Source organism: Halichoeres trimaculatus, unplaced genomic scaffold, assembly GCF_033239565.1.
Source record: "Halichoeres trimaculatus isolate MK-OKI-2021-1 unplaced genomic scaffold, fHalTri1.1 fHalTri1_scaffold_11, whole genome shotgun sequence".
NCBI lineage: Eukaryota > Metazoa > Chordata > Actinopteri > Labriformes > Labridae > Halichoeres > Halichoeres trimaculatus.
The window spans coordinates 12,922,650-12,947,413 of record NW_027437189.1 but is presented as its reverse complement, the minus strand read 5'-3'; the positions used below and the strand labels follow the sequence as shown (position 1 = coordinate 12,947,413).

The 24,764-nt window shown below is 40.6% G+C and overlaps 1 protein-coding gene across 2 annotated transcripts in view; it reads left to right on the top strand.

Annotated features, from left to right (window-relative positions):
- The window catches only part of scube3 (signal peptide, CUB domain, EGF-like 3), a 93,655-nt gene that overhangs the window by 29,118 nt on the left and 39,773 nt on the right, over window positions 1–24,764 (top strand). For both annotated transcript variants that reach the window (XM_074681241.1, XM_074681240.1), the window contains exons 3-4: window positions 3,693–3,818; window positions 14,558–14,692. In XM_074681241.1, coding sequence (XP_074537342.1) covers window positions 3,693–3,818; window positions 14,558–14,692 — 261 coding nt within the window. The remainder of the gene's footprint in view (window positions 1–3,692; window positions 3,819–14,557; window positions 14,693–24,764) is intronic.

The following is a 24,764-nucleotide window of genomic DNA, read 5'->3' as shown; positions in this document are numbered from 1 at the left end:
ATCCTAACATTATTCTTGCAGTCAAATGTTAGAGTGTAGTGTCCTTGGGTGGAACATTACACTCCAAATTTCCTCTAGAGCAGGGTTCCTCAACATTTACTTTGATAGGAGCTGTTTTCCCCCAGCTCACCTGGATAAAGTCATTCAGGAGCCACAAAATCTACTTTGTCTTCACAATAAAGATAGAAAAGTGTATCAAATTCTTTATAGAGTTAAAATCTAATGAATAATTATCTAAAACAGAATTTTATTGAAGTTATTATTATTGTCTTTATCATTTATTCATTATTATTATTATTATTATTATTATTATTATTATTATTATTATTATTATTATTATTGTTATTATTATTATTATTATTATTATTATTACATTTTAAATGCCGTTTTTTAGCATTATTTTTTCAAGATATTTGCAAATATTTCAAAAATCTTGTAATTTAATTTATCGGCAAAAGAAAAAATCAATTTGCAAAAAATAATTTTGAAAACAAAATAGAAATTTCTTAAATCTGCCAAAATTTCCAAATTTTATTGAAATGTCAAAAATTTGCAAAACTACTCAACTTTTTTGAAGCTACAAGGCCACTGCAAAGTAGTTAAACGGCCGCATGAGGCTCCAGAGCCGCAGGTTGAAGACCCTTGCTCAAGGGCATAGTCAGTGATGTTTGAATGAATTTAATTTATACTAAGGATCCCCTACCATATCAGCCTTAGCCATTAGTGTGTGAATGAGGTGTGAACGGGTGAATTTACATCACCTTGTCCACCGAAATGGCCCTGATGTTAGATCTGTGTTGGTGCTTTTATTGGTTCAGAGTACCTTCAAAGAACTATCTTGATTTCCACAGACAAGGGCCTCAAAAACGTCACATCATCATGTTTTTTTTTTTTTTTTACAAATTAGACTTCAGTAAACTTTTTATTTCTTTTTTATAATGGCACATTTTTGCGGTTACAAAAATAAAATCTTTATATTTCTATTTTTATTATAAAGAAATGCAAAAATAAAAAAGTAGATTAAGGTAATAAATCTTAGGCTTTTCTAATCTCTGAAAAAGACTGTTTTTTACTTTTTTTTTAGGTTTTCTTAACATTCTATCTTTATATCAGCAGTCCTGGAGCTAAATTCTCATGGCTATGACATACAAATTCAACTAAAAATCTTAAGACTGGCACAGAGGGGTGTGACGAAAATCAAAAAAAAAAATTTCAGCACTTAAATGAAAATCACTTGTGTTGGTAGTTTAAGGTTTTGAGAGGTGTGGAGCAGCAGTATGTGATTGTGGCTGTGATGGAGGAATGACAGAGGTGTGTGGTAAGAGTGGATGCAGGGAGCAGCAGAGTGTTTCTTTGTTTCAGTCCCAACCCTCTGCTGTCACATCTTGTTAAGCCTGGAGTGAGACATCTTCAGAGAGGAACTGAACAGGCGGCATCATCGGCTTTAAATGGGCCAGTGAGTGCTGGTTTGAAGTGCGTTGAGTTCTCAGCCCACCTTTTGTGGGTCTCCTCAGCACAGACCCTCAACCATCATCATAACCACAACAGACAACTCCACTCAGGCTGTCACACCGATCTGCAGCCTTTCTTTATCCTCCCTACTACTCTCTCATTTATGTCATGTGTCTTCAGTTTGAGAGTTATCTTTGATGGTCACTGTGCTCCTTTTAGGCTCGTATCTTTTATGTTCATTATGCAAGTGCTATTCTAGTGGAGATTGCGTATTGATGGCACATATTCACATAAATAATTCAAATCTTCTAAACAACTTAACTTCTTGTGTTGCTTGTGGTTGAACAGACAATTATGTTCTTACAAATATCCACAAATATTAACTCTGACCTCATTCTCTGGATCACGGTATAAAGCTTTTAGTACCCCATACTGGGCAAAAACACTATTTCAGAGGCTTTTACAGCCTGCCAACAATAAAATTCCACAGAGGAAAAGCAATGTCTTGGCATAAAAGTGGTCAAATTATAGGATATTAAATATGGCATAAAACATAGCGTCAGGATTTGAAAAGAAAACAATAGCGGAAAAGTTTTGGCACACGCCCAGGTTACATCAGGAACAGGTGAGCTACCTTATTACCACAGCTGCTTTGTCTCAATAGAGTTGCTATGAAAGTATAGGAGGAACACAACAGATCATTTTAATTCTCTGTGATTCTCTATCACCAAATGGCTTTATTTCATCGCATTTTAGAATAGAATAGAACTTTAATGTCATTGTAGCAAGTGCAACGAAATTGAAGTCACAGCAGCAATCAAGAAAACAAAAGTAAGAAAGTGTATAGAAAGTGCATAAAGGTCCATGAGAAAATAGGTGATGACAGCTTGTCCATCATTCTCCAGTTCAGCCAGCCTCCACCTCCACAGGGTCCAGGACTTAGCTTCTTCAGTCATGCTCCATCTCTGTCTCCTGTATCCTGTCTGCTCACAGCAGGTGAAGCTCTTCCAACATGGTGTTGGTGTCTGATGTTAGCCATGCCAGTGAATAGCATGATGCTACTCTGCCCTCTGTTGCTGGATTAGCACAGCTATCTTGTCCATCTTATTGGAGACTGATCTTACGTTGCCAATAACGATGGATGGAAGGACAGGTCCATGTCATCACTTCTTAGTTCACACCTGAGAACCAGTACGTCATCCTCACCTTCTTCTTCTCACCTTGTGAGAAGACATCAGGCCTTGCACCAGTTAGCATTGACATTCTACAGGCTGCTAACAGCTGATTTCACATGTAAACAATGTGACCATGGTTACATGTAGGATCGCCAGACAAACACTGGAGAAAAAGTAGTAAAAATATCACTGAAGACACAAAAAGTTTGTTGTCTATGACCAACAAATGAACCATACAAAGTAATGATCCACTCCTAATACAAAGATCATGAAAAAGAGATAAAAAAAAATTACAAGAATCGGACAAAGAAGAGAGAGCTGCTGCAAAAGGCAGCCATAGCCAACAGGGCGGCTCCTAGCAACTTATTATAATTTATTATCAACGTACAACTCTTTATTACAATTTATTGTCTTTACATAACAAAACTGTTCTCATGTCAAGAGTTATATACAGATTTACATCCAACAAGGACCTCTGGAGTTTGTTACCGATCACTGTTTAATCGCCAAAGTTGATATCTCATTTGAGCAAGCTGTGTGACATTAATACCTTTGTGAAATAAGCAGTTCATGTAAAGTGTTAAATTTAGTCAGAGGGTTAAGTGTGACTTCCTGGAGACTCATCATCACCTTGAGGTTAGTGTCAAAAATGAGGGCGTGAGAGTGTGAAATCAAAAGGAGCTTTTTTCCTGGATAAATAACATTAATAATTGTTTCAGAGGAGAGGTTTGATGAAGTAACTTGTCACTGACGGAACTTAAAGTACGGAGATCATTGTGGGTGTGACTTCTCACTTATCCTGATCATTAGAGCAAGTTCAGAGATTTAAAAACAATTGCCTGTCTGGCCTTCTTAGTCAATTGCAAAGTTAGGCTAACATTCAATTCCTGGCTCTAGCTTTGTTTTCCACGGATAAGTATGAGCCATGCTATTGATCCCTCTTCTTACTCACAGTAATCAACAGTTTGAGTGCATTTCCCACCACCCTTTGCACCTGAACAGACACTGAATGCTTCAGCTTCTGATTCCCCTTCTCTCACACCCTCTTGTGTCGTCTCTTTACAGATGTTGACGAGTGCGCGACCGAGTACAACGGCGGCTGCGTCCATGAATGCATCAACATCCCGGGAAATTACAGGTGCACATGCTATGATGGCTTCCGCTTGGCACATGATGGGCACAATTGTCTAGGTGAGTGTGTGACGTTTGGGAGTGTGTTTGGATGCGTCCAACAATTTTTTTTTCACTCTCTACATTCTCCACTGCTGACTTAATGACACGGGAACACATGGTTATATAAGGCTCTTTTGTCAGTAGAATATGTACATTAAACTGCATATGTCCAACTCCGGCTGACATTCCCCATGTGGCTGCATAAATTCCTCTCCTTGCATGTCTAATGTCACATCATGCATGGTAATATATGTTCCAGGCCTGAATTAAGACTGGTGCATTACATATTAACTATTCCCTCATTCCTCAAAGCAGGTAGCCTCTGAATGTGGTCTCACTGAGGAAGAAAGGAGACTTTTTCTAAACGGAAAAAGGTGAATTTATGAAGAGCTTGACCCTGAGCTGAGGGCTCTGAGTGAGCCGTCAGCCGACCGTACTTTCCCAGGGTTTAATATTTCACCAGTGCGCCATTCATATTAACCTCGCAGAGAATGTATTACACTTAAAAGGTTATGAAATGAAGGGGAAAAAAACTTTCTCCTCCCTCCTCTTCCAGCCCCTTCTCCACCCTCTCTGCCTGTCTTCTCTCCCATACATCCCTCCTACCTTCAGCATTTCCTTTAAAACTCTCATGTCAGACCCTGCTGCTCTACAGATGTAACCCTCCCTTTGGATTTAACCTCAACATGCTACATTTCACTTGATGTTAAAGCTTGCTGACTCCCTTCTCCATAGCTGCTGCTGGATTGTTAACGTTCAGGTAAAGTGATGACAGGGAAACTTATCAGCACTTAACAACGCTTCACTATGAAAGCTCTTTTACATGCAGGTACACAAGGCAACACGTTTATATCATCCCCAAATTATCTTGATGAACAGGGATTAAGGAAGACTGGAATGTAAAACAAATCTTTAAATGGATAATGAACCTGTTCAGGCTTGATGCTGCCCTCTTTAACTCTCTCTTTCTTGTCTTCCCTTGCTCTCCTTCTCTTCCTTGCTCATGTGCCTGTATCTACAGTTTAAAGTGCAGCTATTTTCCAAGCCATTTAGCAACAGCGTTAAGCTGTGCGTGGATCATTTGCTTTGCTGCGGATCACCTCCTACTCCTGCCTTTCGTGCAGGTGTGTAATTGCAATATATTGTGTGGCTGCTACTGTTGCATCAAACAGAGTTGCATCCATCAATCCCTTTGATGTAATCATAATGAAACACACACGATGCGAATCGGAGAGCCAATTCTTCTTCTGCCATGTTTTATTTTGTTGACCTGCATTCAAGAGAGCAGAAACTTCTCTCAAGGCTCAAGAATCTCCGCCAAGCGAAGGCAGCATTGAGGTGCACCGGATGGTATATATGTAAAGCTGTCAAGCACAAATCCGACTCTTGCCCTGAGACCTGAAAGGACTCCTAAGACTTCTTTCTCTCAAGAACTTAACTCATGCTAATGCCCTCGCTCTGCTCTGCAAAGGAAATAATCCCCAACACAAACACAAGAAAGGAGAGGAAGAGCCATAGCAGAGGTTTCATGTTAAGGCCCCCAGCTTCCTCTTCCAGGTTTAAGCTTCTTTTTTGGCCCCTGAGAAAAAGATTAGTCCCCTTGGCCCTGGAGTGGAGAGCCTAAGCAGCTGGTTCCCAGACAAGGTCAGACCCTCAGAGCCCCCTTATAGACCAGATGTGCCTGAGGCGGCACAGAAGGAGACTTTCACCTGATCTGAAAAAGTTCACACCGAGTTTAGAGTCTGGGATCCTGGAGATGTTCCTCATTGGATTTATTTCATGTTGTTCTTCCATAAAGCGCTACTGATTTTGTTTTATATCCTCTGCTGTATGTATATCCTACAGCAGTATAAGCCCAAGTTCTGTCCACATCTTCCAGCTCCTTTGGGCTTTCTTCAGGCTGTAGACACCGGTATATGTGACTGTCAGCTCAGGGACACCCCTCAGACTAGCCCACATGTCTCTGTAGATGTCTTCTTTTTGTGCTTGCATCCACACGTGCCACATTGCTCCTTGTAATTGGATGTGTTGGCAGCATAATGACATTGGGCGGTGGCAGGAGGCGGCGGAGCGTGAAGCAGAACGCTGCCTAGCGCGCCTCATCGGGGACGCTCTGGTTTCTGAGGTCTGCCCTACACCCACAAAGATGTCAGGGAGTCAGCAAGGTGGAAGCAATGCAGTACCACAGCACGCTGCTCCTGTCTGTGCAGAATGAGATGTCACTCACTGTATAATTTACCTCACAGGGGACTATTGTACTCCCTCAAAAGTCACTGAAGAGAGGAAGCGGAGCATATAAGAAGCTGATTACGTCTTTTATAACAGTCATGATGATTATCTTGCAGAGGTGAAGGAGTGATTGTATTTAATCGGTACACCTCCTTTATGGAGAGGCTGTAAAGGATTTTTACAGTCTTAGGAAAAACAGAGGAATCAATGTCAATTTAATCCAAAACACACATCCTCTTTAGAATGAAAACCAGATGCAGCAAGGCTATTAGTTCCCCACTGTAGCACCACCGTGCCCACATTTATGACCTATGTGTTTTGTTTGAGGTCCTACAGAAACCAGAATTCCCTCTTATCACTGCTAGTTCATTAAACCCTCTCAAGTAGCTTAATATCATCAGCATCTGCACAAATATCCCCCTCCTCTGAAACCACAAATTATAACATTTCACTTCTTTCTGGAACCAAAAGACATAAATAATCATATTTCTCTTGCTCCCATAAAATGAAAATGGCACATTCGCATGCAGCCTAAGTGTGACTCACGAGGGGAAGCAAAACCAGGCTTGACAAAGACGATACACATGTGTGACAGAGTGCCACCATGCTTTAATTTTAATGTGTTTGTCTCTGCGTTGTTTGCAGTTATTCATCACGCTTGGCTCTTGTAGTCAGAGTGCTGATTTTAGGGACTCCTGCAGCTCAACAGGCCATGTTCCTTTGATTCGCATCGATCAAAGCTGATTTGGTTTGTATTGATTTAGTGCAGCTCAATTCCCTGTGCAATCTATAGGGAAATGAATGCCCTTTTACTTTAACCTTGCCCAAAGTCGAATCATGATCTGTAACACAAAAGCAATGCCATTAGAGCGGTGAAATGTGCCTTTAAGAAGCAGCGTTTGAGTATCTGCTTTGAGAAGTTCCCATCAGGTAATCTCTTTTAGGGGTTTTAAATGCCTGGAATAGCAGAGTGACATATTTTTGACTTATTCTATTGAGTTGTCCTACACACAGATCTTTATTAGTCATCCAACACAAAGTCTCCCAGCTGGGTGAGTCCCTGATCTTGTAATCCTTTGGGATCGTGTTGCAGGGTTTACTAATCAAACAGGAGGCCTCAGACTGATGTATTATTGACCAGGTCTTGGTGGGGGAAAGTAGTCATCAAAGAGCGTCACGCTGATTTGCTCCTGAGCTTTTGCTACGCTCTTAAGTACATTCCTTTCAAGCCTGTTGCCTGATCTCTCAAGACATCTTTGATAACCTCCATGTCTTTAATTTTGCAGAAAACATTTGAGTGCTTTGAACAACTGCACCTTTAAACCCTGAATATGTAGGGTTGATTTAAGAGAGTGATGATCTGATAACCTCTGCAGGATATATCAGAGCTAAATCAAGCTCAGCACCAACCTTCCTCACTTTCCTTTTGTGTCTATGCAAACATCTACTTAGTAAGCAGTGACCGTGCTTCTGGTGTGACATGCACAGATTGGAGTTTGGACAGGAGAGTGTCTCCACTGTTCAGAGGAGCAGAGCTGGAGTGATGAGTTAAAAGACGGATTTAAGACCGGCGCATTAGCTTCCTCCTGAAGACCGTATCAGTACCCTCTCACGCGTGCCTCTCTTAGGATTGTTTGGTCCCACTCACCATGAAATGAACAGTTCCAGCTGAGCCCACTGGCAGGGCTTTGAGGGGAAACTCAAGCCTGAGATCGGGCTTAAGGATGTAAGCATGCAGCAGACTGGGAGCCGGCAGACGTCAGTGCAGGGCCTCTTGTCTCTCTGGCATGAGACTGTCCACACCAAAAAACACTTATCCTGAGCTTTTGTTTTTAAAATACTTCCAGTCACAGAGGAACTGAGTAAAACCATTTCATCTACCAATACCTTAGAGTTTTCTATATGAGAAGGAAATTTGTGAGATCTGCACTTGAAATTTAAACATGTGCTCATTTACTAACAGATTTTATTCATTGTTGTAAAGCAGATGTGGCACAGTCAGCTGTATGGGACATTCGGGCAGTCAGGAAGTGCTGGAACTAATTAAGTATTCAAAGCTGAATACTGTAAGGGTTTTCATGCATCCTTTTCTAAATGTCACACACACTTCTTTGATTTAAAAGAGAATGCCTGTAACGCAGATGAAAGTTCACGACTTCCTGCAACATATCAATTTATACAGCCTCAGCTGACATGTCGCGCTTTGTCTGAATGTTCGTTCACATCAAGGTTTTCTGTAATTCTGTTTAGAGTTTTAGTTCAGATCTGGCACCTTGCTTTGTGTTTAAGAGGGAAAAGAAATGTGCTGTGTCTCTGAACCCAATTCAGTTATAATGAAACTCAAGAAAACCCTGGTGTCCTTATTGAAATCAAAAAGGATTTTGTTTAAGTCAGATCTTTAATCATAGTCTTGGAAATGCTTAAAACAGTTTGAGAAAATAGACGCTGAAAAATGTTTTAAAAAGTTTTATTTTACTTGTGAAAGCTCTTCAAATTCTTAACTATTTCTACCTATTTCCTGTTCTTTCTACAGTCCTGTCCTTTTATAAAAAGACATAAAAATGACTGAAAAAAAGATACTTGTCTAATCTATGTAATTTGTTTTGTGGATTTTTTTTCTTTAAGAATATTCAAAACTTTTTTTGTCCCATGTCTGTTTATGTTCCATTAAGATATTCCTCTCCCAGTGTAAGTGAACTTTTATTTTTATATTTTATAGTGCATAGCAGCCTGTACGGTGGCCCTGAAGTGCAAATCACAAAAACCTAAAGAAAATTGGAAAATCAAAAAAGGAAATTCAAAAACAAAAAAAAAAGCATAAAGACAAAAGAACAAACACAAAAAGAGAAAAGGCAAACACAATAAAGGGTGCAGTGTTTTGTACTTCAGGGCCACCATAAGTCTGGACCGGTGAGTCAGGTGACATAGTTGCGCATAATTCAGCCTGTGCACTAGCTAATGACAACAGCGGAAGTGAGCAACATGTGACAGAGGGACAGACACAGCAGGTCTGAAATAAATCAGTATAAATCATATTCAGTCAACAGCTAAACAGCCAAAAAGCTAGTGCTAGCTAACTTGGTTGTGTTTTGTAGAGTAGAGTAATGACAACTTTCATATCCTGTACCTCTTACATTTTACTACTGCCAAAGACTGTGCAGACAAATCATCTTTCTTTTGTCGAATCTTAGGAAGTCTTGTGCTAGATCTAATTAAAAGTGTGTATGAACCCTGATGCCACTCCCTCCTCACTGATGTCTGATCGTCTCACAGCAGCATGGTCCACCTCTGTAGTCCAGCAGCTGTTTTGCTGCCTTTTGCCGCACATGGCTCTGATTTGCTGCCTTATTAAAGAGTGTGTGCCTCTTCCACTCCTGTAAATGAAATGCCCAAAGAGGCCTGTGTCAGTGTCCGCTCACCTCCTTGTCTCTGGTCTGTCTAGACCACAGAGGCAGTTCTGTCTGAACCAGACAGAGGCCAAGCAGTGGGATGGATGCAGGAGCAGCTTTGACAGCAGTCGTTTTTCACTCTCTCCTCTGCTTTGGGTCAGTGACAAATACCCCCAAAGTTGCTGAACCTTTGAAAAAAGCAGAGAGAAAAAGAGTTGAACATTTCTCCAAAATAAGAGTTCAGGAGTTTCTGTAAGGCAACCACCATGTTTACACAGCTCTAAAGCTCTGCACAAGGCCAAATGTTATATATACAGTCAAGGCTATCTGAGAAACCAGCGGACATGGCCTCCGCAAACACAACCAATCTCTTAATCTCTCTCTGTTTGAACCTTCCCTTGCCCTGCGCCTCCCTGAGTGAAGCAGGGGTAGAGCAGGGACATGTCTCATTTTTCAGAAGTGAGACAGCCCTTTTAACTTGATTAAGAGATTTTTTTCCTGTAGTCTCTGGAGGATGTTTTAAAAAGTGTTTTAAGTCCAAATAACATGAGCACTTCTCCAGGCCATGCCAGAACCCCTTTCCGCTTGGAAATATTTGCTTTGGATGCCAGCCTTGCCCAGCACACAACACAGGCAATTATGGGAGCTATTTAAACAGACGAGATCTTCTGACAGGAGACGCCTCATTTGGAGGGATGAAGGAACCAGGAAATGAAACCTTCATTGATGCGCTGAGGGTATGGAAAGAGAATCCCCCAAGGACCACTGTGGCCGGCTGCATTTCTCATGCATGCCGTGCATGCACTAAGGAAAAAAGGAGAAGTTTGAATTTTTGAAGGTTTCTGAGTGTAAAAGTGAGGGGGAGAGAGAGTTGTTCTGTGTAGGAGGTTTTGATTTGTGGAGTTTGAGTGTTTGGTGCCTGCTAACAGTTTATCTGCAAAGGTGCAGCTGGAGGTTGCTGGCAGCTTTCGTCAGCTCAGAGGCCTTTTTTTTTCTGCTGCTGCCACTCTCATGATGGAGAAAAAAGACTATGAGGTCAACAACACGGCTGAATGAAAGCCTGCCCAACTATTTTCTCTGAACTGTCCTCCCTTGACTCTGACTAAAAGTCCAAATGTTAACTTTACTGAGCACTTTTTTTTTTAGATGAGTGCACTGCTTCACCTGGCTGCAGAGTGATGCTTTCCCCATCGGCCTTGGCTGACATGACATGTTGTTTTTAGAGGAAAGAGACAGCTCTGCTGATGGAATGTGGGAAGAGGACAGCAGACTTGGCAAGCCAGCAAGGGTCATGAGTGCTACCTGCTACTGACCTACTTATCCACCCTAGAGGTTTCAGCCTCACCAGGTGCCACTTTGTGTTCACAGATTGTGTGTTTTTTATGAATTTGGTGACTCCAAGTCCCTGCATTTCTGTGTGGAAAAAGAAGAAAGAAGAGGAGCCAGAGAAGTTTAATTTCAAACTCTGTCGGGCTGAGAATTCCCCAGAAAGGAAACTTAATCTCTAGGCCTTCTCAGACTGGACAAATAGACAGTAAATTAGTTTCGCATGACGGTTTATTAAAAAAACGTCTTGTGTATACAGCGGATTATTGATGCATTGAGCGGAGGGGTGGATAAGGTTCCATTGTGGTCGTTACAGAGGGACAGAGCCCAGGTCTCCAGGCTAAGAGGGAATACAGAGAGTCACCTCTAAAGCCACAGTGCAGTCACGCACTGGGGAGCACAGGGCCACTAAGTACTGCAGCATGCCAGATGAGTAAAAGCGATGAAAACAGCTTTCACAAGAGCTTTCAGATTGAAAATAAACAAAATATCAAAAGATTTATAGATGTTCCACTGCTGCAGATTTACTTCTTTTGTGGAGTCACAAATGACCTGAAGGAAAAACGCCTGCGCTTTAGATGAGAGCAGCTGGAAGTTCACAATTCATTATGAGTGGAAATGAAGTCAGCAACTTTCATTCGTGGTCAGTTTCCTTTTTCTTGCCCGAGGCAGGACGGGGCCTCAGGCGACACCTCTAGAAATGCCTTTGTGTGCACTTGAGAGTGATTCTTATGGTGGCTTGTTACCCCCTTGCTTCCCACCAACCTCTTTCATTTCTCATGCGCACCCCTCTTTCCATCACCCTCCTCTCCCCCACATCTTTCCTTTCTGCATTCTTCCCGTCATGGGGCTGACAGACACTCGTCATCAGCAGGTACTCTGGCCCAGGTGGATCAGGTTTCCCCCTTGCCAGGAGATTGTGCTGCATGTGCACATTTATGGCTTAGTGCTGCACAGTTGGAGGTTTTTCAGTGCGACTCTGGTGTGCTGCCAGGTCAGATAACCATGAAGACAGACGTGGCCTCTTCAGGCAGCTTCAGACACTACTCTGGCTTTGTATAATATCTGAAGTGTTCCTTTTGAATCTGACATTGAAAAATGCTCATTTGAATTACTGACGAATACACTTCCATGTCATTTTAGCTGTTACCCTGATTAAATCCAGCGGGCTTTTATAGATTACATCTAAATATTCTATCCCAGAATTAATAAAACAAATTAATCTAATTAATGAAAAGCTTTACGATTTACTGATCCGGTTCTGCCTCATGCTTTAATTATGTCAGAGGCTTTGCTGTACAGATAGATTTACTCCATACACCATTCCTTGATAGTTATTTCTGTCTTCCCCTGCTGAATCCTGGAACTTATTTAAGTGCTAATCCAAAAACTGGTTTTATGTGATCTCCTATAGACTGTATAATATATGGATGTTGTCTCAGTGACATCACCCATCTGTGCCAGAACAGAGTTATAAAGCAAATCGTCGGCAGGGCCATGTTGAAATTGCTGACTCTGATTGGGCAAACTTGTGATCTTAATATCTTCTAAACTTCTGAGTTCGAAAAAATTGACCCCCGCACAGTGTGGGCTGATAGAGAAATGAGTGATTCAGACCCAACAAGTTTTTGAACCAGGCTGTAGATATGTTTTCTAATGCTGTAAAAGTCTGTTTTTTGTCTTGGTGTGGTTTCTTGTGTTTCTACAGCCAGCCTCAAGCGGACCGTCAACAAACTTCACCTTTTAGCACTTATGCATAGGTTTTGTTTCTTTAGACTGGGTGTTCCCCATTGGTTACATCTACTCACGCCAACCTGAGCCTGTGCTCTCTGTGCTGAGTTGTTTGACCTGCCCCACTCCCCCTTTCTTTCTCACTCTTCATCTGTAATGTGTTGAAATTTTTTTCCATGTTCAGTTTCAGCAGGTGTGTGAAATGTTAGAGAGATGTGTTTTTAATGTTAGGAGTAGGTTTCACCTCGGTCAATACATTGCCACTTGTGTGTGTGTGTGTGTGTGTGTGTGTGTGTGTGTGTGTGTGTGTGTGTGTGTGTGTGTGTGTGTGGTTGTGTGTGTGTGTGTGTGTGTGCGTGCGTGCGTGTGTGCGTGCGTGCGTGCGTGCGTGTGTTTGTGTGTTTGTGTGTGTATGGACCTTCCTCATATGGAGTAAGGACAGAGTAGAAACCAAGGGTAGAGATACTCTTGGTAACTGATGAACAGATGTCTTATCTTGGTCTAATAAAATAGCCTACAGAAAGTCTCAATCAAACTAAACTAGCTTATGGTTTTTCCAGCTCAGAAATATAAACAGAGCTCCAAAAAGTTAAGATACTTTACAAAACTGTGATAATCAGTAATTTGTAATTTGTAATTTATCAAATGAAAGTAAAAAATGTTATTGCTGTATGAAATGCTATTGCTGTATGTGCTTATTTTAAATTTGTTGCAGCAAAACATTTCAGAAACTGGTTTAAAGTATAGCAACACAAGGAATCTCTCCCAACAAATTACCACTCTGTGAGAGATCGAGTGAGGAAATAGTTCAGTAACTCCAGAATGTATTCATCTACACTTCATAATACCTTGAAAAGATTCAATCAATCAGTCAGTCAATCAATGTTTTTTTATATCGCACTTAATCACAAAAACATGTTATCTCTGGATGTTTTCCAAAAACATTGACAGGTATGGACCTATGAAACCACTGTGAGCAGGGACCTTTACAGCATTTAGCAAGTTACATCAATGAGGAAACACTTCTTTTTAACAGGCAGAAACCTTGGGCAGGACCAGACTGGGGTTAGAGTCACCAGTTCAATCACCATGCAAGCTCCAAATTAGGTTAATTTTTTTTTAAATCATAGTTGTTTGTGTGTGCTTGAATCAGGCTGATTCATCTGCTTTGCAAGGTTACAGATTTCTGCATGTGGAGGAAGTCTGCCTGGAGTGAAGAAGTCAGAGTGTGGACACCAAACCCTGTTCTGTTGCTCTCCTGCTCTAATAAACATTATGAACCATGACAGAATGTACATGTATTTTGTTGTGCTGTTTACTGCTCATGATGCAATTTGAATCCTTCCCAGTATCTTTGCACACATTATTTTAATAAGTTTATCCTATTTATTGTCCGTATTTTAAGTCCCTTTAGTCTGTTTAACTTTGTGTAATGGCTGCTGTTGTCCTGGAGAGTTCTCTCCAGAAGATACTTCCTTATACCTCAGAAAGGTTACCTTGCTGAATAACTTTTAGATGATAAATAGATAATATTTGTGTCTCTAATGACAAAGTGAAGCTTTGTTGACATTACAGCGTCTGTATCTCAAACCACAGATTGATATTTTCATATTGACATTAAAATGTTATTTGTCATAGTTGTCATTTCAAAAGTAATTGATGTACAGTTGCAGTTGTGATTCCTGCACTTATGTCGTATTACACCATTTGCCAAAGCTACAAAGCAACATGCATGCCCGCCTGCATGACACTCCTGATCTTTGATAATCATTAAAGATAACAGGCGGAAACAACCTTTTGTTTCCTGGTGATAACAGGTTTATCATCTTGCTTTCTTGAGATAAAAAAAAATTAAGTTGTCATCTTCAGATAAAGACATCAAAATAATTGCAAGTGCTACCGTTCTTGGCTTCAGTTTGTTCCTGTGATCTCTGTTTGATGTTGATTTACAGCCACTCATCCTTTCAAATAGGTCAGGACTTGATCCCACACAACCTTCAGCCAAACATTAATCTGTGTAGTATTTGTTCTGTCTTGAAGTGATTTCATTAATTTTGGTTTTATGCGTCTGTCTCCCGGCAGATGTGGATGAGTGCTCAGAAGGCAACGGCGGATGCCAGCAGATTTGTGTCAACATGATGGGCAGCTACGAGTGCCGCTGCAGAGAAGGATTCCTCCTGAGTGACAACCAGCATACGTGTATCCAAAGGCCCAAAGGTTAATCACGCACAAAGACAAACACACTCACACTCTTTGGTATAAAAAACTGTGGCACACAACTTCACTTTCGTCTGTTTTAATTAACAGTATACTAAGTTATACTTGATGCAGCTCAACCTTTATATACAATCTTAATGTTAAAGCTCAGGCATTCTTAAACAATGTGATGAGTTGTGCAGCTTTAAACAGAGAAGGGGATCAGCCCCAACAGGCCTCAGTAAGAGGTGAGCAAAGCTAAGTGTCTGCAGTCTGAGGGTTAAAAAAAAAAATAGAAGAACGGGGATAAATCTCTTTGTTGTTTTCCTCCCGCCCTTTCAAATTGAACCAATCTAGTGCTTGGCAGCATTTTAAGGTATCGCTGGTATGAGTGTGGCCCCCTCCAGGGGACTGTGAGCAGAGAAAACAATTAGAGGAGTAGCCTCGGGCAGACACACCTCTTGTTTATAGAGAATTCCTGTGGGATGGAGACGTGACAGGAGAAGGTAGAGAGCCAACCTGCTCTGAGGCTTACTCATCAGACACAGGAGCACACATACACACATACATACATTCATAACGTCATGGCTGCATTAAAGTTAAGTAAGCTGTCAGGGAAACATCTTTGTTATGCATTTTGTCTGGTAGTAGTTTTCTCCAGGCTATAAAGAGCAACACAGTAGCAGTAATAGTTTGTAAAAGATTTACTATGGTTTGTTTAAAGTACGCTGGAGAATATTTTTAGATTTTGAAAACAACCAGCAGCTCGGCTTTGCCAGATTTATCACCTTTCAAGCGACAAACTGTATTATAGTAGCTAGATGTATGACATAATTTAGGGTGAAATTTAAGCTCTTTGTATGCAGTTTTTAAGCTTTTTTTCCACTGTCAAATAGTGCACTTGTTTTTGTCTTTTCATATGGATTGCTGCACATTTTTTTAGTATTAGCCTTGTATTCATGAGGCTGGGGAGCTTTGTTTTATTTTGTTTCTTTTTTTTTTCGGGGACAAAAAGCAAATACCATTCTGACATTTGGATTTTTATTTTAAAGCTCCTTTGAGTATTTTCGTAGCTTGTTGTGGAATAAAGTAAATTAATTGGTCAAGACTTATTATTCTTATGTGCATATATTTACTTTCAATGCTGCTGTGCATTGATATCAGACAGCACACAGGTGTAACGGCCCATTTTTTCACAGTCCATGATTAACAGAGTGATACATTTGACTGTTAAAAGAAAGCAGAGTGGGATGTGTCATGAAAAACTACAGTGTAAACTACAAACAGAACAAGATCAGTAAAGAGGAATAACTTACTGTTCTGACCACAGGGGGCGCCAAAACAGACACCAGCTCTTAGCTTCTCACGAGAGCTAGAAAAAAGATTCATGCACAGCGTTTTTTTCTGGTTTTCAAAATCCTTGTCCGGACAAAAAAACTCATGCAATTCAGGCCTCTTGGTCAGTGTTTCAGACAACAGTTGACTTGCAGCTGTATGTTGCTAGGTGATGTACTGTTGTGTTGTGTTCACACTAAATACAAACACCTAATTTGTCATTCATAAACGCAAGTATGTTTTTATGTAAGATTACTTAATTAGTGAAAATCTTGCATGATATAGAACAGTGGTTTCCTTCAGATCCCACTACAGCCTGTTTACAACTTTAAGTTTCACTACATCACACGGTGCAGCTGGTTATGCTGAGTGGGGCAGAACTTGCTACTGCAACAGATAACTGAAAACAAGTGACAGACAAATGTTTTTACATTTTACCGGACAATTTGACCTCCTCAATCACTACCCCCAAAGTAAGCTTGCTGTAATCTTGTTCCCATAAAAAACAGGTAGCGTCTTAGAGTTCAGATACAATCAGTTTGATTAATATAACATCATATCTCATGTATTTCCCACATGAATGAACCAAGAACAGCATGTTCATTCATATGATCACAGTGCTGATATGTGCCACTAAAAACTAAGTTTCAATACATTTAATTTGAAATACTTAGTTGAAATGATTGCATTAAAAAGATGAGTTCGAGTGAACATGATGGGAAATTGAATTTGATATTTTAAAACTGAATTTACTCACTTTAAAAGTGAATTTTAACCTACTTGAAGATTCAACTTCCTTTATTTTTAAAATTGTGTAAACTGAAATTGAATATTGAATTTTAGGAATACAGAGAGTTAAAAGTAGGTTGAAATACAAATTCATGCTCAAAAAATGTACTTTTAAAATTTTTAATTCAGTTTTGAATTAAGCTATTTTAATTTAGGTTTTAATGCAATTACTCAAACTGAGCTTTCTTAATTTAATATAGTTATTCATTATTCAGTTTCCACTGGTACTTATAGTATCTCGGCCAGTAAAACAGTTTCTTTTGTGCAGTCTAACCAATTTGTGTCCTTTGAGCTGCCTGACAAGAATTGTGTCTACTGGCCTCTTCATATTGTTTTTTCATTCAAGTCACTCATGCAAGTGATTTCTGCATTTGAAATATTAATATTCATGGTGAAATCAAGACTGAAGCTCAACAAGATCCTGTAAAATGTTTATGTATAATAAAATGCATATTTTTCCAAGTTATTTTCTTGAGGCCCACTCAGTATTTGCAGTCTGCCAGCTTACCTTAAGGTATTTAATCATTCAAGGCTAACCAGCTGCCTCTTGGAAAATGAAAGCCGGAGGCAGTCAGAATGGATGTAATGTCTGAATTTTCAGTTTATCTGGCCGTAAGAAGTGTTCATCTGCAGAATCGATAGAGAGTTAAGATGTTAGCAGTCAGATCGTACGATGAAAGAGATCAAAATTGTGGCACAAGATCTCAGTAGAATGAATCCTTTTGTCTCAAACAAATCTACTGAAAAGTGTCATTACAGTGTCAGAAACTTTCAAACATATACGGCTTGTGAAAGGTTAGCTGACATTCACTTTGATGTTATGAAACTGAAGAAAGTGTCTTTTCACCCCTGATGGTGCCCTTTAATCAATTCCTTTAAGTTTCAGCTTTGCAACCAATCGCCCACCAGAAACCAAAGACTTTGGTTTCCTGATATGCTGCCTGGTGGGTCATGGTGAGGACTCCTCAAGATCGCAAAATGGTCTCAATCTATTCCCACAATCATATTGCTCTAAAGAAGACTCTAGTGACGCTCTACAGTTACAGAAACCTGAACAAATTCCTCCTCTTACACTTCACATAACAACTTATTACACTGAAGTCACAGCAGAGATTGATGTCTCAGCAAATATGAATAAAAGTTTCAATTAGACTTTTAGAGGAGGCAAAGTTTGCTGCTTGAGATTTAGGTCGCTGCAATATTGACTCCTAAATTTAAATATCATTGATTTTGTTCCCTGTGCTGCTTTGTGTTACTGCTGCGTCCTTCTTGTTTGTCACAATGACCAATGCGTCTGTTTTGTGTTAGCTGTACTGGTCCATCACTCAGAGAAGCAACATTAGAGAAAATGAACAGCTGTTATCACTACAGCAAAAACACATTAATTCACAGAGTAATTATCCAGCTGTCTACTGATTCCTCAGTTTGAGGGTGACTCTGTGCTGTGGATCTTTTTGTTGTTGGAATTTGCTCCTGCTGCAGAGAGCCATGACAGCGTGGAGGTACAAGCAGGATCTGAGAGTTTCTCCATCCCTGCCTCTTTTCCTCTCCCTCCTCTGTCTTTATTAGATAACTGCTCACACTGGGAGTCATTAGACTGTGGTGTTCCTTGCTCTCCCGGACGGTGAACCGAGGATCTTGGACGTCTGGTTTATGAGATCAGTCTGGCCTAGTGAACTGTCAATGTTTACATTTCATAAACGCAGTGTTGTTTGAGTGGAGTGAAAAGCTGGATCATGTGTTTCAAAGCACTACTACTCTGCTGTCAGGAGCAGAGTGTGAGCAACGCTCCGGTCTCTTTTTCACTTCCTCTGTTCACAAATGCCTCTCCAGTTCCTGTTAATCTTCCATTTTCATATTAATTTTGTCTTTATTGCTTCCAGATGAGATCCATTTGGATCAAAGATTAAGCTTGCCATAAATCTATAAACTTCCTTCACACATCAGATAGCTTCCCTATCATTGTTTTATTACTTTTAGACTAACAGACAGAAAACAGCTCATCTGCTTATTATTACTGCTCTTATTACAACAGTGTGTGTCTACAGGAAAATGGAAGCAGTGAGGAATTGGCTATGTGAGTTATAGGACAATAATCCTGTAGAGTTGTTGTAAATATCACTCCCCCTTGCAAACTAAAAGTATTTAGTACAAGTGGCCAAGGGAAAAAAAAAACATTGGGGAAAATTAAAAGTGATCTGATCTCCATGTTGAGTCACTTTAAATACATCTCTCCATCCATTCTGCGAGGCTCCTCTTAAAGAGCGAAGCCTGGGGTGCCGTTTGCTTATGAGCTTTATTGTTCTCATTAAAAAGACATCAGCTTTCCATTTCTTTCGTTAATGGGTCAGGTGTTCCCTCGGTAACTTCTGGGAGTCTTTCCAGGGACAGTGGAGAGCTGGTCACTGCAGTCTGTGGCCCTAACAGTCTGTTTCCCCTGCTGGTAGGAAGCCCTTGTTAGTAGGGAGCCTGTGCCAATTAGGCAGCAGGGGTCTGCCAGCCTCTCAGCTAATGACAAGGCTGCTGCTGGCCTGTCTCTTATTAGACCTGCCCCTGCCCCCCTGAACAGGAATAACTTTGGCCAAATGAAGGCTCCATCGTCAGGCTGGACAAAATGTAACAGTTCATTTATTCTCCCCAAACATTTCTCCCAGTCAAGGAATAAAGCCTTTGAAATCCCAGCCAAGGTGCTTAGCGGTTGATAGGAATGCCATTTGGGTCAAGAAGGGTTCCACTGCTTTGGCTTTGATTTATTGTCTTTCTTATGTAGAAGGATAACAGGGACGTACTATATGTGCGTGAGACGGGATCCAGCACATTGGAATCCTGGAATTTCAAGCTCAGTCAAGCCACACATCCATAATTTTAGTCCTGTGCATTTCTGGGTATCCGGTTGAGCAATTATGTTAAGTGTGCACTGATGGCCCGTTGTGAAAGTCACATATTGTTACTTCTGCGTTCACTCTTGCTGTCTTCAGGATACATAAAACATGATGATGTGATTCGAATTTCAATCGTGAGCTCTGCAGAATTCATTGTGAGAGGGTTCAAAAAGTTGGTGCATAGATGTGGCTTTAAACAAGTACTCAGTGTTTATTATTTTATTAACCTGCCAATCAATGTAGCAAACCTATGGCAGACATGGGGTGCTGCAGGAATGAATGAATGAAGTCATAGTTTTTGTGCATTTCCGATCTCCTTGATTTCAAATCTGTTGTAGTTTTTAAATGAGGTTTGGTTGAATACGTGAAACATGGTCTGTGGTCAACACAATCATTTCATTTTATAATGTTGCATTTTATACTGTAGTTCTATGAACTAGAACAAGTTAAAAAAGAAGTTTTGTTGCACTAGGCTTTATGATAAAGTCCTATGTTCAGAAGTAGTAAAGTCCTTTGGCTCAATCCTGTCCAGAAGTTCTTTTCCACGTCAACCAAGCGACTCTTTCAGCCTCAGTCAAGATCTAAAAGCCGAAAAAATAAGCTTAAAAGTAATTATTTGTTGCTAACAAGTACCTTTAAGACTGCAAGGATTTTTAGAGACCTTGAATGTTATCACACTAGCCTCCTACATGCAGCCATTTCAAACTGGGGTTAATTACAGATGCGCTTCACAGCACAAAGGGAGGAAGACTTCGGAGGCAAAACATATGAAAAGACCTAAAAGTATGCTGCAGAATTCACTGTGCAATATTTACAAGGAACCCAACATTCAGGCAAAAGAGAAACCAGAACTGTGATGACAGTTTTTTGTCCTTTTTTTCTGGATGAATGACATTTTAGGAATTCAGAATATGAATTAAACAGTGGGAAAATGATCCAGTATGCACAAAAATCACACCAGGTGAGAGCTGGTTGCATGACATCATCATTATCATCCCTGGTCACTGACTGTAAAATATTGCAGATGAAGTCCAAGTAAAACATTCTGGCTGTTTGTGTCCACACATGCACCCCATCCAAAATTTCTGTGAAAATTTCAGGAATTTAGTGAAGTTGTACTGTGGTAGCTGTGGTATGGTGGTAGAGTTGTTGGTCTCTCAATTGGAAAGCTGCGCAGTGTGCATGTGGAAGTGTCCTTGGGGAAGTCGCTGAACCCTATTGCTGCACAATCAGTGTGTGTGAATGGGACCAGTTAATGATGATGCCTCTTTTATAAATCATCATCTTTGTAGATACACATTTGTGAAGTTAACAGATTGATGCTCCAATCCTATAGCTTTTACTTTCACAATGAAAATAAATCAATCCAAAGGAGGGCTGTGTTGATTTTGACTGTTCACTTGTGGAATGCAAAATTTTACAAAAATAGATTCTACGAATAAGCTCAGTCAAGGTTGCTAAGAAACAAAAACAAGAAATGAAGAGAAAAAGTAATGAAAGGTAAAAAAAAACTGTATTACTCCGCTGATAAAGTTCAGACACTTTAAGCCTTAAAAAAAACAAGTTTTTCCTGATGCCTTTCAAAATAAAACTACTGAGCAGGACGTAGAGAAAAAAAAAATGTTCCAATCCACCACTCAACTGTGATAACATATTAAACATGTGTTCTTTATTATATCACCATCAGCAACTCGCTACTCCTACTAGCTATAGTGACTAACATTGAATCTTTGTTTGGGCTTCTAAAATTTTCCAATTGGTAAATGCGGCATTTTTTTTTTTTGAATAGTTAGCTTTTGTTTATTGTTACAGTTAATGCTAAATGGTAGCCACTCACCTGGAAATTTAAGTAGAATTTCTGGCTTAACAAAAAGTGTAAGCATCATCAATTTTAGAAGTACCTTGTTCCTAGCTTGATTTCAAAAATTTAAGTTCTGCAGCACTCTCACTGTGAGAAAAGCTGTGAGATATAAACAAGGACTGTGTAAGTTTCTCCAGCATGATCATTATAATCCTGCCTATTGGGCTTATTTTAGAGAGAACTTTAGTTATGTGAGCATATTTATTCTTTACTGTCAGTGTTTACTGCTGGAGAAAACGCTGTTAATAGGCTTCTGCACTCAGATCTCCATGGTGCACCAACAGTTTAGGACAGACAAACAGAAAGGAGGATTTGCAGTCATAAAGGAGGTTCATTCTGATAAATCTTGTATCATTTCGTTGGAAATACTGACACTAAAAGACAATCATAATGTTCTTTTTTTTTTTTTCAAATACACAAAATTACACACTGTGTTCCATTTCATTTTTTAACATAATTAAAAAATACCTGAAGAATTTCCTTCTGAAATTGGCCTTGTTGTTTCCTAATAATCATACCTGACTGTGAATGCAAGCATTGCACTTTTTCACCACAGTAGGCTCTGTCTTTCCAGGAAATGTTTACTTTGTCAATGAGAAGCTCTTCCTGTGTTTCCAACTTTCATTAGCTTCCCAAAGGGGTTGTTACCCCTCTTGCAGCCAATCTTTTCTGTGTCTCTCTGGCGCTCTCTCTTTCCAATTCAAATAGGAACACAATGGAGGAGATGGACATACACACAATTGCAAACACCCCCACAAACAAACGCGTGCAAGCACACAACTGAGTAATTTTCAATTTAATCCTGCTGGAGGCACATTCAGACACGTTCTGTTAAGACATTTTGAAGCAGACCGTGGCATGTTGACTTCAGGATATGTGTTTTCTGAGCGGGCCACGGCTGCAGCAGTGCGAGGAATTTTCCAATAAACGTGATCAAATCCATAATAAATGGTCCTGTCATATTCTCAGTTGGTTATGCTCTCCATGTATGACATTCTTTCTGAATGAAATCTGGCATAAAGTCTTTAAACCCTGTTTTTATTGTGTTTTATTCCTATCATACAAGAATAAAATACCTTTATTTCCTGCCGTGTAATATCCATTACGCAGAGAGTCGTAAATTTTGATTCAATGTAGTAACGGGCTGCTAAAGAGCCTGTTTCTATCATTCAAATGGTGCTTTTTTTTGTTAAAATGTATGATTGTTAGTATTTGTGAAAGGACTTGTATGGGTTTATGTGTTCTTTTCCTGTGCTATATAGTTTTCCTGCTGTGTAGAAGCCTACATGGCTCTTACATGTTCCCTCTGTTGCTTCTCAGCGGGCCGGCCTGCCTGTCTGTCTGTGCGTTGGCCACAGGACTGTTTTTACAAGTGTAGAAGTCACTGCTCCATTGCTCTGCAGCCCAACCGTATAACCAAGCTCTTTTCCTATTCTTGGGAAGTGGAGCAAAGGGAACGCCTCGTGCTCCCTTTGCTACCTATTAAGTCTCTCTGTCAGTCCAGCAGCAGGAGCGAGGACATAGGGGACACTTTTCCATCCCTCTAGTCTCCCTCTGTGTATTGCTTTGTGGTTATCTTCCCTCATCTTCTCACTTTGTCCAGACTTTACCAAACCCTGTGCCCCCACTGCCCTCACCCCCACCTTTAAACAAATATACACCAGTGGCTTGGGCTTTAGCAAACGCTGGCTGCCTTGCCACTGAATTCTCCACAGCTCATTTGAGATGGGCATCCCTTTTGGCCGTGGGTTTGTTGAAGGCCATCTCTAAGCTGGCTGGCCCAGCATGCTGCTCCGGACCGCCTGTGTGCCAGTGGGGTTTTTCCACTCACACTTGGCTGTCATGGCTTTAACCAGAGGGCCAGACTGAGCTTTGCACAGACAGATGCCTTCTTCAGCTGCCTCTCCCTTTTGATTTTGGAAAGAATGCGTCTCTAATAACATGCAACGCCTCGTGTCTTTTGTGTATGCCTTTATTAAAGAGAGCTCTGCAGTGCTCGGCTTGCTTTGGAGTCTCCTGAGTTGGGAGGATGCCTGTCTCCTTTGGGACTGCACAGCAAGGTGACCTTGATGGAACAAGAGGAGGAGTAAAGGGGAGAGTGGCATGTCCCCAGCAGGTGCTGCACAACTGTCTGTGACACAGATGGGCAGGTGCACACGAAGACGCGTGCAGAATGCATACATTATGCAAATACACCTGTGTACCAATGCATACATATACATTAATTGAGGTATGCTTTTTAGCTCACAGAATACTCACACTTTCATCACATTTTCCTTAGACATAGAAAAACAGATATTCTTAAAAGCCTTAAAGGAGCACATCTTTTTTGCCTCTTTTTCCAGAAAGACTCTTTTGAAGTAAATCACTCAAGACAGCTGTAGAACTTTGCCTTCCTTCACTTGGAGCAAATCTTAACTACATATGCTTTATTTTTTTTCTGGAGCCCAGTATACTCATAAAAGTCATATATTCAGCACTTTGGCAGCGATATGTGTCCATCCAGAATACTCTCTGCTGTCTTTTCCATTCTCCTGTTGTTTATGCTTTCCGTGTCTCCTCTCCGAGTAAGTGAGTGAAATGAGCAGCCTCAACAAGGCCTTGGGGAGTTGGAGAAAATCAGCACTCCCACAACAGACCAAACAGTAGCACTTGGATTTATCCTCTCTGCTCCCTGTGAGCAGAGTCTGGAAGAGTTCCTTTCTTGACCAGCTGGCCGCCTCGTCCCCGTCTGTCCATTTGCGCCGCAGCTCAGCCCAATCCAGTCCGGCTCCTTTCCCATTCTGTCTTTTTCATGCGCTGACATTTTTATCCTTCTATTAAAACTTTTAAGGGCCCATTATCTAAGAGGAAGGAATGCTGCTTTAATAGCGTGGTGACTCCATGCTTAGGCCCCTTCTTTTCAGTTTGCAACCAACCACCTCTAGCTTGCTGCTTAATGTTCTCCAGCCAGCATCGAGCTAAAGAGGGGACCAGCAGCTCAGTGTGGACAGTGAGCCTTCTTTTCTCTGCCCCAGGCACTCAGGGTAGACCATAAACCCTTGGCATGCCTTCCACTTCTTCAACCCTATTGTTTCACTCTCTTCACTACATGGTTTCAGGTTTAAGAGAGCTTGCAGAGCTGTGGTGAGGAACTTGTGGCCTCCTTGGATCTTTTGTCTGAGGATCACAGGAGTCGGCGTCTTGGCTGAAGAGCCCATGTTAACTTTTTTTTTTTTTGTCAGTT